The 15,717-nt window shown below is 42.5% G+C and overlaps 1 protein-coding gene across 1 annotated transcript in view; it reads left to right on the top strand.

Moving 5' to 3' along the window:
• Positions 1-915: 915 nt before the first annotated feature.
• Positions 916-15,717, top strand: part of LOC107107217 (inter-alpha-trypsin inhibitor heavy chain H4-like) — a 70,820-nt gene continuing 56,018 nt past the window's right edge. The window contains exons 1-6 of the mRNA XM_015407477.1: positions 916-990; positions 9,084-9,244; positions 10,049-10,153; positions 10,942-11,104; positions 11,199-11,309; positions 11,400-11,528. Coding sequence (XP_015262963.1) covers positions 916-990; positions 9,084-9,244; positions 10,049-10,153; positions 10,942-11,104; positions 11,199-11,309; positions 11,400-11,528 — 744 coding nt within the window. The remainder of the gene's footprint in view (positions 991-9,083; positions 9,245-10,048; positions 10,154-10,941; positions 11,105-11,198; positions 11,310-11,399; positions 11,529-15,717) is intronic.

Below are 15,717 nucleotides of genomic sequence, written 5' to 3'. Positions count from 1 at the left end.
GTTGCCGACGACTGCGGTACGCTTCCCAGATGTTGCTGTCTGGTCACTCCCTTTAGATCCTTCAGGCATTCACACCTATGGCAAATCTAAAGGTGCGTGTGATCACAGCTTCATTGCTCTACCTTGCTGGAGGGGAAAAAGATTAGAAGGAGGTGGAGCATAAACTGCACCAAAGCTTCCAAGGAAAACTCTGAAAGTTTCATCGAGAACTGAGTTCTCTCTAACCATTTAGCCACAGAAACAAGAAGGCAGCATCCAACTGGAGCTACATCTAGCTGTGCAGATATTATTATTGACCCTTTCTGCAACTCATTTTTCTGACCAAATAAAATATTTTATGTTATTTAACACATAGCTTGTGTTTTCTGTTTAACTCCTATTTTTTCTGCTTTTCAGATAACAAAAATTAAGGTATATGTGCCAAGGAAGGATATAGTGCATCAGCTTGCAGTTTGCTCTTAAGTACTGGGTATGTGTACCTTTTTGCTTTTAGAAAATTAAAGCATTTATAACTTTTATATTCCATAAATATTTCAAATATTGCAATTTTATATGCCAAGTAAGTTATATATGATACATTTTATGTTATTAAAGCAGTCAAATTAGTTTAGGTCTGATACGATAGCAAGTATTCAATGCATTTCAATATTTCCCAGAATTTCAATTTTTTTCTCTCCACCCAAAACTGGAAAAAAGTCCCCCTGGCTTCAAAATGTCAGGAAATTTTGCAAGACAAACAATGATTATTTGATTATTTACTTGTTTGATAGCTCTCAAAAGTAAAAAGGAAATGACTATGTATAAATTTTGTAAATATGACACTTACTCATTGCTCACATTACCTTCAGACCATAGTTATTTATTAACTCCTCCCAGTACATTAGTACTTTTCTCTGTGACTGTGTCATTCCCAAAATGGAAAGGCAGATTTTTACGGTGTGGCTGATCCTTTCTTCACAGATAGTATTAGCAGATCCTGCTGGACAAAAGGTATTTGCAACCTTTGCTTTGTGCCTAATTTTTCATGAATATGGGAGCAGAACGTATTGCAATATCTGGATGTTAAATATCTCTTCTTTTAATGTAAGAATCATATTCAAGATTCAGAATCCTGCTCAGGTCTATTAAATGGTTAGAATGGCACTGTAAGCTATTCCATGCAGATTTACAGTGGGTTTCAGACATCAAATATATGTAGGGGGGGGCAGAATATGTCATTTTATAGGAATTGGACTTGCAGATTTATTGAGGAGATTTGTCACATGACTGAACTCTTAGATTACAACTGATAAATTATTTTTGTAATACTTGTGGTGTTGCCACAGTAATTAAAACAACAAAGGGTGCACAACCTGATTAAAGTGTAGATAAATATTTGTTTAGTTATTTATTAGGAATGTAAGTGTAGGCTTTTGATCCAAACTCTCTTAGATTATTCCGGCTGTGTTTGTGCCTGTACCACAGTTCAAATGGTGCACTATGTGCAACTTTAGTAGGTACCAGTAATCTGTTTTGCAGGTAGGTAGCAGTGCTGATTGCTTCTCCCCAGTACTTGTCAAGTACTTCTGCCTCAAGGAGTGTTGTTGTTGCTATTCAGTCGCACAGTCGAGTCCGACTCTTTGTGACCCCATGGACCACATCACTCCCGGCCCTCCTTTCTTCCGTCATCCTCCAGGGTCTCATCCTTTGCCGTCCCCCCTTCTTTTACCTTCAATCTTTCCCAGCATCTTCTAAGAAGAAAAGACTCTAAAACTAAAGCATGAGTGCTAAGGGCAGTGATTGTGCCAAGCTAATAATTTTATATTTGTATAATCAAACTAATCTCTGTATAACCCGTATTAATAGGTTAAAAAGATCTATTCTTTTAGCTTTTCAGATCGTGATTTGTATTAGTCTTTACCCTATCCCCATATCCAGTAGAAGATTTAGAATAGAGTGGTAGTTTTCCTTCCCCTATCCAGTAGACTTTAGGTATCTAGATCTCCCTGACCCATTTCCCATAGTAATAGTGATAGGGCATTAGTATTCCTTTCAACATCCCATATTTGTAGTGTGTAGTGTGTAGAAAATGCAAAATAAAAAAAATTCCCCTTCGGGGGGACAAAAAAAAAATCTTTCCCAGCATCAGGGTCTTCTCCAGTGAGTGCTCCCTTCTCATTTGGTGGCCAAAGTATTTGAGCCAATACAAACACAATATATACCATGAGATGGCAACCAATATATAAAGACTCTTCTTTAAAGTTACTAATGAATAATACACTGGTGCTCAATGTAACTTATATGATCCTTGTTGTTTGTATCAATACAACAATTTCTCACACTAACCAATAATAACAAACAACAGCATGTACTTATGTTCCATACAACTTTGTGAAAGATTTTACAGCATATACTTTAGTTTAGTACAGCTTGTGAAAGATTCTGACAGGGTCCAGGTTTACTTTCAGTCCATTTCTTTATCTTTATCAAAGAATTCTCACTGTATACAATACAAAAATACAAAAAATACAAAAGAGTCACAAAACACTCAGCAAACATACAATGGAGATACAAATAATCTCTTATTAATCATTTACTCACCATTTAAAGACTACATGAATGGAAGACTTCTGCAATTACTTCTGTGGCATACTGCTCCTGTTTAAAATCTGTCTTCTCAAACCCCACCTCACAAACATACCATTTAAACTCTACAGCCAGCACCCACAGCAGGTGTCACTAATTAGCAAAATTCAAGTTTTCAAACCAACCACACAACCCCCCCCCCCCAAAATGGCTATAATCAAGTTCCTGATTCAGACCTTCTGGTTGTAAAGTATGTAAATGAAAAATCCCAAACGCCTCCTGTTGTAATAAATATTTAAGTACATCCTGCCGGTTGTACATATGTTCTTTTACTACAGTTAACACCAAGAATCTAAGATTCTCTGGGCAATGTTTTTGCATGATAAAATGCTCTGTTAACGGAGCATCCAGAGTTATTTCTAATTTTAGATTTATGCTCCATGATTCTGAAATGTATAGGTCTTAAAGTACACCCTACATATAAAAGCTGACAAGGGGCAGAGAATTAAATATATGCATCTCCTGCTTTTGCAATTAGTAAATTGTTTTAAAGGTGGGAAAACCTGCCCTTATGGTGTTGACAGCACATACTTTTGTTACTGTGGTGTTGAATGGTTTGCTTTGGATTCAGACCAAGGTCATTCTGTTGTTTTTGAGATTGTATCCCATTACTGCCTTTCTCACTCTCTTGTTGACTATAAAGGCTACACCATTTTTTCTATGGGATTCTTGGCCACAGTAGTAGATACAATGGTCTTCTGAGTTAAATTTGCCCATTTCCATCCACTTTAGTTCACTGATTCCCAAGATGTTGATTTTCAGTCTTGCCATCTCATTTTTGACCACATCCAACTTACCTTGATTCATAGATGTTACATTCCAGGTTCCTATGCAGTACTGTTCTTTGCAGCATCAGACTTTCTTTTCACCATCAGACACATCCACGGCAGAGCATCCTTTTGGTTTTGGCCCAGCCACTTCATTTTCTGGGGTTACATGTACTTGCCCTCTGGTTTTCCCCAGTAACATATTGGACACCTCCTGACCTGAGGGGCTCATCTTCCAGCATCATATCTTTTAGCCTTTTGTTACTGTCCATGGGGTTTTCTTGGCAAAGATACCGGAGTGGGTTGCCATTTCCTTCTCCAGTGGATCATGTTTTGTCTGAGTTCTCTGCTGTGGCCTGTCCATACTGGGTGGCCCTCCACGGCATAGGCCACAGCCTCATTGAACCATGCAAGCCCCCTTGCCACATCAAGGCAGTGATCCATGAGAGAGTCAGGGAGTGTACATCTAGACATTTCTGTAAGAGTGGTTTTTCTTTCTGCTACACCATTTTGCTCTGGAGTGTACGGGACTATAAAATGATAATCTATGCCTTGTTCAGTCAAATAATTCTTCATCTCATGTCCCATGTGTTCCCCTCCATTATCAGTGTGGGTTGCTAGTGGCTTTGTTTGAAATCTGTTACTGTCCATTGCCACATATGTTTTAAGTTTTTCCAGCACTTGACTTTTATCTTTAATTTGGTAGGTCACAGTGTAACTTGAGTAGTCATCAATAAAGGTTGGCACATATTTATTCCCACTCAAGGTTTAAGTTTTAATTTGTCCACAAATATAACTGTGTATCAGGACTAGGTGTCGCTGCATTTGGCTTGTGCCACACTGCTTATTAAAGCTAGGTCTCATCCCCTTTGCTCTGACACAGTATACACTTCTCTTCAGCAACACATTTGCTCATTTGCATGCCTTTAGTTAAATTCTGGCTCTCGAGTTGGCTAATTACATAATTGTCCCTGTGTCCCAACTGCCCGGTGCTACAGCCTGGAGCGCTTTTTGTGACAACAGACAAGAAATGACACAACAGGAGAGAAGCTGCTGACCTCACTGTCCTATCTAATTGTCTTCTGCTGCCCCCTGCAGGGTCTTCTTCTCAACTTTTTTGTACACCAGACATTGTCTATTTCAATATGTGGAAAGAATTTATAGGCAATGCCAGGGCCAGTGTAATATACCCTGAGGTGGGGCAGCTGCCAGGGTCCAGGATTTTTGGCAGTGCCCACTGCTACAGAGCTCCCCAACCACATGTTGCCGAGGAAGGACCTGTAGTTGGTATACAATGGTGGCACTTCTGCTGGGCACAGTGGTTGTGTTCCTATCTGAACACACCACCCAGCATCACTGGGGAAATGACAAAAGGTCGGTGTGAAAGCTCACAAACAAGTGAGTGAAGGAAGGACACAGGCAGGTGGGGATTTGGGTGGGTAGAAAGGAAGGCATCAGTCGGGGGGCCCGGGCATTTTCTCCGCAGACCCCTTCAAGGCTTGGAACTGGCCATGGAGAGTATTTATATTTGGTTAAATATTTTTATTTGGCAGTGAAGGTAATCCTGAAACCAGATGGTGATATCTGTGCTAGATTTGGGCAGCACCAGAAAATTATCTTATCTTGGGACAGAAACGAATGCATTGAGTTGTCCCTGAAGAAAGGTGTTAAATTTAATCTGAAATATATTGGGGTACAATAAACCATTGCCTACTTTCTGTTGAGATCCTATCTTATCAGTTTGCCTCATTTTTATAACTCAGCCATGAAAATTCTGTGAGTTTTTCTAACATGAATCTTTACTAAATCCTAAATATATTTAAAGAATGTAATCCTAAGAAAATATTCTTAAACTATGTGCTACTAAATGGTTTTTTTTCATTTATTCCCATTTTACCCTTCAATTGAACCTAAGGACTCCTGAAAATGTCAAAATAGGGTTGGATCCTGTGCTAGTTTTCCATCAGGAAAGGCAGGAAATTTCCATAGGATCCAGCAAACCATCTCCTACATGCTTTCACACAAGAGTCACCATAGTATGGGAAATTCCAGGGGAAATTATTCTTTAAATCAATATTGAAGAATGATTTATCAGTTGTTTGAGAAGGTTTGCCTTCCCTGCTCCCCTTCCCTACCTAACAGCAGGTGATGATTTTTGAAACAGGTCTGTGTCAAGAGCTTGTGTACTGTTATAATATCTCATTATTATAAAAACTTACAGAACTTAATGAAATACTTCTGACAAATAACTGTTGAGGTACTGGGAGCCCACATCCAAGGCAGCCGATGTCCCCATCCACCTAAAAGTGTGACATTAAGCAATGGCTAGTCCAGGGTCACTGGCTGTTTAGGCAAGCAGAGGACACCACCCACGCAGGATGTTTGCCCTGCCAAATGTGACATGTAGCCAGAAACTGTCTTGCAACAAGTAGGACACACAAAGGGCATTTCTGCATGGAGTTTGTGCTGCAACTCTGCTTCTTTACTACAGGGTCCCCCCCCCCCTAATCTTACACACAGCGCTGGGTGGAAGTCATGGTTGTGCTGGTTTCCAGCCAGCTCTCCCCTTAACCACTGTTTTTCCAGACTAACTTTGTGTTCATGTTTTCTGAAAGGAACACACCTGAAATGTTTTTGTGGAGTCAGTACAGTTTGCTGCACTTTTAAAGGTCATACCCACATGCAACCACTTTCACACCCTGTTTCCTCCCACCGCCTTTTCTTCCTGATCTGCTGCCATTTCCCCTGGCTGCACCTGCCATTTACTTTAAAAACCCTTGCTGTCATGTCGATATACTGCTGTAGCCAGTGACCATAAACTGAGCATTTTTTCATTGGGGGGGATTGTCTTCCAGTAGAATGGTATGCTTAGCTATTTAATATCCTCCCCCCCCCTTTAATGGGCTGGCTGTATTACTGTTTAGGAACGCTACCTGCTGTCTGACTGCTAATGGACACTCCAGGTTACAGGGGGATTAAGTGTGTATGTGTGTGGGGAGAAACTGGCTTCATGCTTCTCTCACTCTTTCACTCACACACAAACAGTTCCCAATTCTCTGGGAGTAAATGGATCACCAGAATGGCTGTAATCAAGGGAGGAGGATAAGACAGGATCCCTGGTGGTATCTATGGGAACAATGACTTGTAACCCAAGGGGCTTGTAGGGGAAGTGTTTCCCATAGCAAGGCATCAGGGGCTCAGAAGGCAAGACAGGACAAAGACCCTCCACAGGGTGCCGGTAGGGCTGTCCCCATCCCCAGTATATGTGGCCATAGGTAGGGATAATCAATTAACTGTAAGCCGCTCAGAGACCCCCTGCGGGGGGTTCGAGCGGTGTAGAAAGTTGAAAGATAAATAAATAAATAAATAAGATATGTGAGTGAAACAGGTAGAGAAGCATGGAGATGGGTCCTCCTCCCCCATCCTGCTTTAATGGGGGTCCCAGTAAGCTTACATAGATTTGCTTGTGTGGGGGGGTTGTTTAAAAATGTAGCCTCAGGTCTAGAAAAGATAGAACTCTGCAAAAGAAAAAAAAGGTGGTGCATCTCCACCTCACCAGTGAAGAAAGGTATGACAGAAAAGCAGGGTGCCAGGTCTCCAGCTATACCAGAAGGTGTCCCATTGGCAACCGCCTGACATCAGTTGCTATTCAGTAGGATGGAGGTCGGAAAGTGCAGAAAAAAATTGCCATCACAGGGCAAACCAGGAAATGACATCATGCCAGCTATACCAGGAGGTGTCCCATTGGGAACTGCCTGACACCAGTTGCTATTCAGTAGGATGGAGGTGGGAAAGTGCAGAAAAAATTGCTATCACAGGGCAAACCAGGAAATGACATCATGTTCCTCTAGGATTCAGCAGAAACTCTATGGTGGAATGTCTGCTGAATCCTAGAGTGGCATGACATCACTTACAGGTTCACCCCAGAAATGACATCATGACGTTAAGTGACAGTACCCCCTGCTCCCCCTCCAGCCTCCCACTGGTGCCACCCACTCGCTGGCAACCATGCAACAATCTTATCCTTCACTGGAGCATGTGCAAGAGAAACCCCAACACAGAGAAAAAGTAGAAATAGATCAAGATGGGTAGCCGTGTTTAAGGTGGTGGCTCAGGATCTGTGGCAGCGGTCGGCGGGGCGAGGAGCAGTGCGGGGCTGCTCCCTGGGTCAGCAGTGCAATACTCGTGCTGGGAGCGGTGCGGTGAGCGGCAACCAGAGATGCTGGGCACGAGGCGGAGTGGCGTGCGAATATCTCGGCGCTGGGGCTCAATGCGATGCTCAGTTCTTGGTCTCTGTTCATGGGAGGATGAATCCCACCTTCATTGCCAATGAAAAGTACTGAGACTGACGAGTGATTACAGCTCTCATACTTTTATTAGTGCAGAACAAGATAACTTTAGCCTGCAGATAGCTTGCACGCCGGCTTATATTCCGTGAAAACCACACCCCAAAACCCCCCCCACACCATAATAGGCTATTTACAGTGGCCGAGAGTTCCATCGGTTCTCGGCCAGGAGCCTAGCCCTCGGATTGGTGTGGGCTAGGATCCGATTAGTCCATCATTTGCTGGAGCGAAGCTCAGAGATTTAGCAGTACCACGTGGAGCCCCCGTCTGCCACGCGGTCGTGACTGGATACGTTACACATGGAGAATCAGCATTGGTATTAAGGCAGGAAATATAGGTCTTGATTCAACCCAGGTGGATGCATTCTCTTGAGCTTTGTTATCAGTTGCAGTTCAGCAGTCTCTTTTTCTAATTTCCCTTTGCAATTCCTTTGTAAGAGAACTGCTACTTTTAGGTCAGCAGCTGAATGCCCTGGAAGGTTAAAATGTTCCCCAAGTGGTTTTTGAATGCTGTGGTTCTTAATGTCAGATTTATGTCCATTAATTCTTTGTTGAAGAGACTGGCCTGTTTGTCCAATGTAGAGGGTGGAAGGGCATTGTTGACATGTGATGGCATAAATCACATTAGAGGATGAGCAGGAATATGAACCTGAGATGGTATGGCTGATGTTGCTAGGATCTATATGAGAGCAAAGTTGGCATTTTGGCTTGTTGCAGGCCTTGGTACCAGAGTCCATGTTACTGATAAGTAGTTTATCATTGCGGGTGAGAAGTTGTTTTAGGTTAGCAGGTTGTCTGTAAGAAAAAGTGGAGGAAGGCAACTAGTTGTTGGAGTGCTTCAGCTGAAAACATGTCAGCAACAAAGAAAATGCTGAACTGTATTTTCATGCAGAAATACCCAGACACTTAAAAAAGCAAGGAGAGAGATTTTATAATTTTTTCATTTCAGCAATTTGGTTTTTTTCGTGACACTTGGTTCTTGTATCTGAAGTAGATTATTGAAACTGATTTCTCTATCAAGCCACCAGTCACACACTAACATAAACTGTACTGAGATACAATGAACATAATCTTCACCACCCTTTCCAGAGTGGTGTAGCGGTTAAGAGCGGTGGACTCTTTGGAGAACCGGGTTTGATTCCCCACTCCTCCTCCACATGAAGCCAGCTGGGTGACCTTGGGTCAGTCACAGCTCTCTCAGAACTCTCTCAGCCCCACCTACCTCACAGGGTGTTTGTTGCGGGGAGAGGAAAAGAAGGTGATTGTAAGCTGCTTTGAGACTCCTTAAGGTAGAGAAAAGTGGGGTACAAAAAACAATTCTTCATCTTCTTCTTCTTCTTCCCTAGAATGCCATTGAAATCTACAGCCTGCATGTGGACAGCAAAGTTACCTCACGATTTGCGCACACAGTCATCACCAGCAAAGTTGCCAACAGAGCGAATGTATCCCAGGAGGCACTTTTTGAAGTGGAGCTACCCAAGACAGCCTTCATCACAAACTTCAGCATGTAAGATCATCTCTAGGGCTTCTTAAAAGCTTCTGAGCTGGCAGAAGACTTTCAGCCCACCCCCACCCCCCACTGCTGTCACAGTCTCCAGCGCCTGCGCTGCTCCACAGCTGCCCCTCTCCTTCTTTGTCAAAACAGCAGAGCTTGTCATTGCTTCTTTCAGGTAACTTCAGTTGCTGTAGCTACTAGTGCTCCTCCACATTGTTGTGGATGCTGATAACCAGTAGAACTACATCACTCTGTGCTGTGGAGCCTCCCATAAACCCTCCTGCGTGTTCAATAGCAGCAGAACAGTTGATGAGGAGAATAAATTGGGCCTACATAGTAGCCTAGCATCCACCCTATTTGTCTGAGCTGCATGTTGTGCCCGGTCTCAGCAGCCTGCTCTTCAGAACTCATGCCTCCTGCGTCCTGAGGGACCAGGGCAGAACATTTCCCTCCACACAGATGCAGGCAGGGGAACCAGTTTCTTTCCCTTTCTGCTATGACCTTCAAATCATGATATGACCATATTCTCCTTGCCTGCCTCCAAGCGTAACATCAGCAAGAGTCCTAAGTAGGGTTGCCAGGTCCAGGTTGGGAAATTCCTGGAGATTTGGGGGCGGGTGGAGCCAGGAGGGTGGGTTCGGGGAAGGGAGAGACCTCAGCAAGGTCTAATGCCCTAAAGTTCAACTCTCCAAGGCAGCTATTTTCTCTAAGCAGATCTCCAGGTGCCACCTGGAGGGTGGAGACCCTAATCTTAGAAAAAGAAAAGGTCTGTCCCAAATTTGCTTTCATTGTTCCTAATATTTGTTTGTTTTGAAGGACCATTGATGGAAAAACTTACCCTGGAACAATAAAGGAAAAGAAAGCTGCCCAAGATCAGTATGATGCTGCTGTTTCACGAGGACAAAGTGCTGGATTGGTCCGGTACGCTGTGAAAACTTTTCTGACTCTTTTGGTTTATTTTCCCCATAGGTTAAATCACACTTAATCCAATCTCTTTGTCCTCCATACCTTGTTTAACAAATAGAAGCGATTCTAGAATAAAACACAGATGAGACCAAATGGATCACACAACTATACCAAAAAGAGAAGCCAAAAACTTCAAAGTGCAGGTCTCACCCAAGGTTTTTGATGCAACCAGTTGCAGATTAAAAATACATCTTGACTGTATCCCCTGAACCTGGAATAGAAAGAATATCATCTGAGTAACAAGGAACTATAGTGGCTTTTGTGGCTCTCTTAAAAATGCAGAAAGTAGATTTACAGACCCTTCAATATCTAATACAGGTGCTCCTCCACCACCATTTTCTTGTTTATTGAGGATCTGGGGTACAGGACTTTCCCACCACTACACCTGATTCCCTTCTAATGGCAGATCAAATAAATGTGCATGCACACAAACAGATTACGCAGTATAACAATTAGTACTACAGACAAAACCCCAAAAAAGTCATGGACTGGCCCAATTGCCCCCCACATTCTCCCTTTCATCGGGTAAACTGTTGGGTTTTTTTATTACAACTTAGTATTTGAAGTGACTGGAAGTTACTTAAAAGGGAGAGCTGAAAAGCAAAAGTTGTTGTTATGGAAGAAAAGAGTTGTGGGCTCAGCCTTGGACTGAAAAAGCCCAGACAACCTGCTCACTAATTTTATTTACTTCGGGATATTTGGTTGCCATTGTAAGGCCTACACAATATTTTTCTTATTTTCAGATCAACTGGAAGGAAACTAGAGCAGTTTCATGTTTCAGTCAATGTTGCAGCAGCTGGGAAGGTTACATTTGAGCTGATCTATGAGGAGTTACTAAAACGGAAGCTAAGAAAGTATGAACTGTTGATTAAGGTTAAGCCGAAACAGCTTGTGAAACACTTCCAGGTCAGTTCTTGGCAGATGCTTCTGTCGCCAACAGAAACCACCTTCTGGCACTATGTCGCAACTGAAAGATATCCTCATGTTTTCTTCTCTTCAGATTGACATCCACATCTTTGAACCCCAAGGCATAAGTTTCCTGGAAACTGACAGCACCTTTCTAACCAATGAACTAAGTGATGCCCTCACAAATGTGCTGGGGGAGACCAAGGTATACAACAATTCTGGAAAACTGCCTTGATACAGAAGCTGTGGTCCTTCTTGTAAGCTTGACTGACTTGCTTCTCTGTCTAATGTTCAGGCTCATATCACATTTAAACCAACAATAACACAACAAAGAAAAAGTCCTGAGCTGGAAGAAACTCTGCTAGATGGAGATTTTCTCATTCGTTATGATGTTAAAAGGAGTGTCACTGCAGGAGATATACAGGTAAATATGAACAATTCCAGAGTGACGGACCTCTTTTGGCTAAGTGCAGAAAAGGCAGTTTTATGCAATAATGCCAAATATTCCATAAACTCGGCATATTCCATAAACACAGCCAGCTAGTTAAAATGGGCTTTTGTTTGCTTGGAAAATGTTTTTTTGTTGATGTTGTTCAGTCACACAGTCGAGTCTGACGCCTTGTGACCCATGGGTCACTTCACTCCAGGCCCTCCTGTCTTCTGCCGTCCTCTGGAGTTTGCTCAAGTTCATGTTCGTTGCATCCATGACACTGTCCAACCATCTCATTCGTTGTTGTCCCCTTCTTTTACCTTCAATCATTCCCAGCATCAGGATCTTCTCCAGTGAGTGCTCCCATCTCATTTGGTGGTCAAAGTATTTGAGCTTCTGCTTCAGTATCTGGCCTTCCAGGGAACAGTCAGGGTTGATTTCTTTTAGGATTGACTGATTTGATCTCCTTGCATTCCAGGGGACTCTAAAGAGTCTTCTCCAGCACCATAATTCAAAAACATCTATTCTTCAGCACTTGGCCTTCCTTATGGTCCAACTCTCACAGCTATACAGTACTACTGAGAATACCATCGGTTTAACCATACAGACTTTTGTTGGCAGGGTGATGTCTCTACTTCTTATTATGCTGTCTAGGTTTGCCATAGCTTTCCTCCCAAGGAGCAGGTATCTTTTAATTGCATGGCTGCAGTCACCGTCTGCCGTGATCTTGGATCCCAGGAACATGAAGTCTGTCACTGCTTCTATGGCTTTCCCTTATATTTGCCAAGGAGTGATGAGACCAGATGCCATGGTCTTAGTTTTTTTGAGATTGAGTTTCAAGCCAGCTTTTGCGCTCTCCTCTTTGACCCTTAGCAAGAGGCTCTTTAGGTCCTCTTCACTTTCTGCCATTAGAGTGCATATCTGAGGTTGTTGATGTTTTCCCCGGCAATCTTAATTCTGGCTTGCGATTCATCCAGGCCGGCATTTTGCATGATGTACTCTGCATATAAATTAAATAAGCAGGGTGACAATATACCACTGCATAATTTTCTCTTAGAGGTTTTTTTTTTTAATTGACAGTTCAGTTTTCATAGTTCTTCAGTGGGTGGTATACAAGCTGAGGAGGACCTAGAATACTGAGTAAGTGCTCGCTTCCCCTGGCATGCCCTCAGCACCACCAGTTTCATCCATGTACTGGTAGGGTTGCTTATAGTCTGATCTTGTGAGATCTCAGAAGCTAAGTAGGGTTGGTACTTTGTTGGGAGACCACCAGGGAAGAACATAAGAGAAGTCAATGTTGGATCAGGCCAAAGGCCCATCAAGTTCAACACTCTGTGTCACACAGTGGCCAGAAATACCAGGTGCCATCAGGAGGTCCACCAGTGGGGCCACTAGGAGCCCTCCCACTATTGACCCCCCCCCAAGCACCAAGAATGCAGAGCATCACTTGCCCCGGAGCCCCTATCTATACCTTGTGGCTAATAGCGACTGATGGACCTCTGCTCCATATGCTTATCTAATTCCCTCTTGAAGCCATCCATGCTTGTGGCCGCCGCCACCTCCTGTGGCAGTGAATTCCATGTGTTAATCACTCTTTGGGTGAAGAAGTACTTCCTTTTATCTGTTCTAACCTGACCGCTCAGCAATTTCATGGAGTGCCCACGAGTTCTTGTATTGTGAGAAAGGGAGAAAAGTACCCCTTTCTCTACCTGCTCCATCCCATGCATAATCTTATAAACCTCAATCATGTCACCCCTCAACCGTCGTTTCTCCAAGCTAAAGAGCCACAAGTGCTTTAACATTTCTTCATATGGAAAGTGTTCCAACCGTTTTATCGTTCGAGTCGCCCTTTTCTGCACTTCCCCCAAAGCTTTAATATCCTTTTTAAGGTGTGGTGACCAGAATTTACTGGAAGACTTTGCAGAGGAATGCAATGGCAATCCACCCAGGGACGGAGCTACATTTTTGGGGCCTGAAGCTTGAATTGTTATGGGGGGCCCTTTGCAACCAGCAACAATAGGGCAACATCCAACAAGGTCCAAAGGGCCTTCCTGCCCTTGCAAGGATCTCAAGACTCAAATGGCAGAAAACAGGGTGTTGGGGTGGAGCCCTTGAAAATAAGCCATACAGTGAGCCCCTTCCCACCAGCAAGGAGGTCTGGGTAACTGCTGTTATCTTCTTCAATGCAGTTATTCCATGGCAGACCACCACATTATTATTTTTAAATTAACTACTATATCGCAGATTTGATTTTAAAAGTTTATCTTACATGTCAAAATCACTTGTGTGAATAAAAATTTCCTAGGCTATGCCTTATAGTTTTCAAGTTATGGGGGATGAAAATTAGGGAAACGTATACATGCATGATGCATCATAGAATGATGAAATAAAACATAGCAAAGACCACATGAGAATACATACGACATGTTTTTTCTAGCAACACATTCACATACAGTTTTGTCATATGAGAGCTTCCTTGCAATGCCATTTTCTACAAACAATATGCATAAAGAATTTAAGCTCTCTTTAGTCATGGTAGATCAAAATTTGTTCTTTATAAAGGAAAGCTTTGAGAAATTTCTTTCTGCTTCACAGCTTGTGATAGGCACTGTCAAGTACAGGTTAAGCACAGTAGTAATATTAGGGAACACTTCAATCAGGTGTTGCTCATAAATAAGCTGAAAAACTTCTGCGTTTTGCATTTTAGATGGCATGTTTTCTTCTGTGTTCTGGGATTTCCTCAGGTGTAAATATTCTTTGAACTGGTAACACTCGTTTACTAATTTATGGTCAATATCATCTTTGTAATACAATATTATAAGTTTAATATTGTCCTCATCAATTTCAGTTGTTCACCAATTCTGAGAGGAACTTGAACCTTTTTTCAATCTGCTCATATGGGTCAATCCTCTTGTCTAACTGGATTACCAAGCAGTCATAGAGTTGATTTAGAACTTCTATCCTAAATTTTTCAGCTCCTTTCAAAGAAGCCCTTCCACTTGTTCCATCTGAAAATTCCTTTGTAACCATGCATTTGGAAGCATCAGAATAACTTGAGATAATATCTTTACACAAACCTTTTGCTTCTGATTCATAGTGTACAATTCGATCAGCTGAATTTTCTTGGAGTTCTTTAACAAATGAAATTAAAGATAACAACAACCTTCAAATACATCAAAACCAGGAGTTTGCCATTTCTTGCTTGTTTTGTTGAAACGCTCAATAACTTCTTCCCAAACAGCTATTAAAATAGCATATTCCAACTTTACTAGCTTGTGGTATAAATTCTTTGCGTCTCATTTACATTTAGGCTTCTCTTCTGAGTCTTCAAAAATCTGTTTGAGAATTTGTAAAATACCTGTATATCCATTTTTAATTGCCCGGACTGCTTCATATTATGCAGACCATCTAGTTACACTTAAGCTCTTTAGGGAAAAATCTAGATTGCCATGTGTGTTTAAAATTCCCCATCTTTGTGGAGATCCAGAAAAGCAAACATACAGCTCCTGCAAAATGCCAAAATAGTCAACAACTTCAGGCACAGTAGACACTGCCTTTACTCCAACAAGGCTGAGTGAATGGGCTGCACATGGTACATAGTCTGCATACCTGTTAATGTTTTTAAAGAGTGCTTGCAGCCCTTTCTCTGAGCCCTTCAGGTTGGATGCATTATCATAGGTCTGACCACAGATATTTTCAACTGACAGCTTATGTTTGCCCAGAATAGGTGGACTCTGTGGCATTATACCCAGCTGAGACCTCTCCCTTCCCCAATCCCACCTCAAAACCTCTAGGGACTCCCCAGGCCAGGCCCCAAGGCTCCCTCCCTCCCTGAAAGGCCAAAGGAGGCCTGGAAAAGGGCCCTTCCCCCACACCCTTTGACTCACAGAGCCGGTTAGAAGCCTCTTCCCCCCCCCCGAACGTTCTAACCTCTCTCTCACAGTTGGTGTCTGAAGCAGATCCCTGCAGAGCCCATTTCAAAGGGTTTTGGGGGGAATTCAGCAATCCCTGGAGCGATTTTCTTAGTTTTTGCATTTTTGTGCAGATACAGGAAGTGTACTGAGTAAGTAGGAGCAGCTTCTGAGGCAGAGCGAGCTTCCTTTTCCTGGGACTAAGTATCCGCACGGCGCCATCTGTTGGCTATTAGATATATAGATTTGATGTCTAGATTGTTGATTTGAGT

The sequence above is a fragment of the Gekko japonicus genome, unplaced genomic scaffold, assembly GCF_001447785.1.
Source record: "Gekko japonicus isolate JY-2015 unplaced genomic scaffold, Gekko_japonicus_V1.1 scaffold728, whole genome shotgun sequence".
Lineage (NCBI taxonomy): Eukaryota > Metazoa > Chordata > Lepidosauria > Squamata > Gekkonidae > Gekko > Gekko japonicus.
The sequence above is the reverse complement of the archived record's forward strand: the minus strand, read 5'-3'. Positions and strand labels throughout refer to the sequence as shown.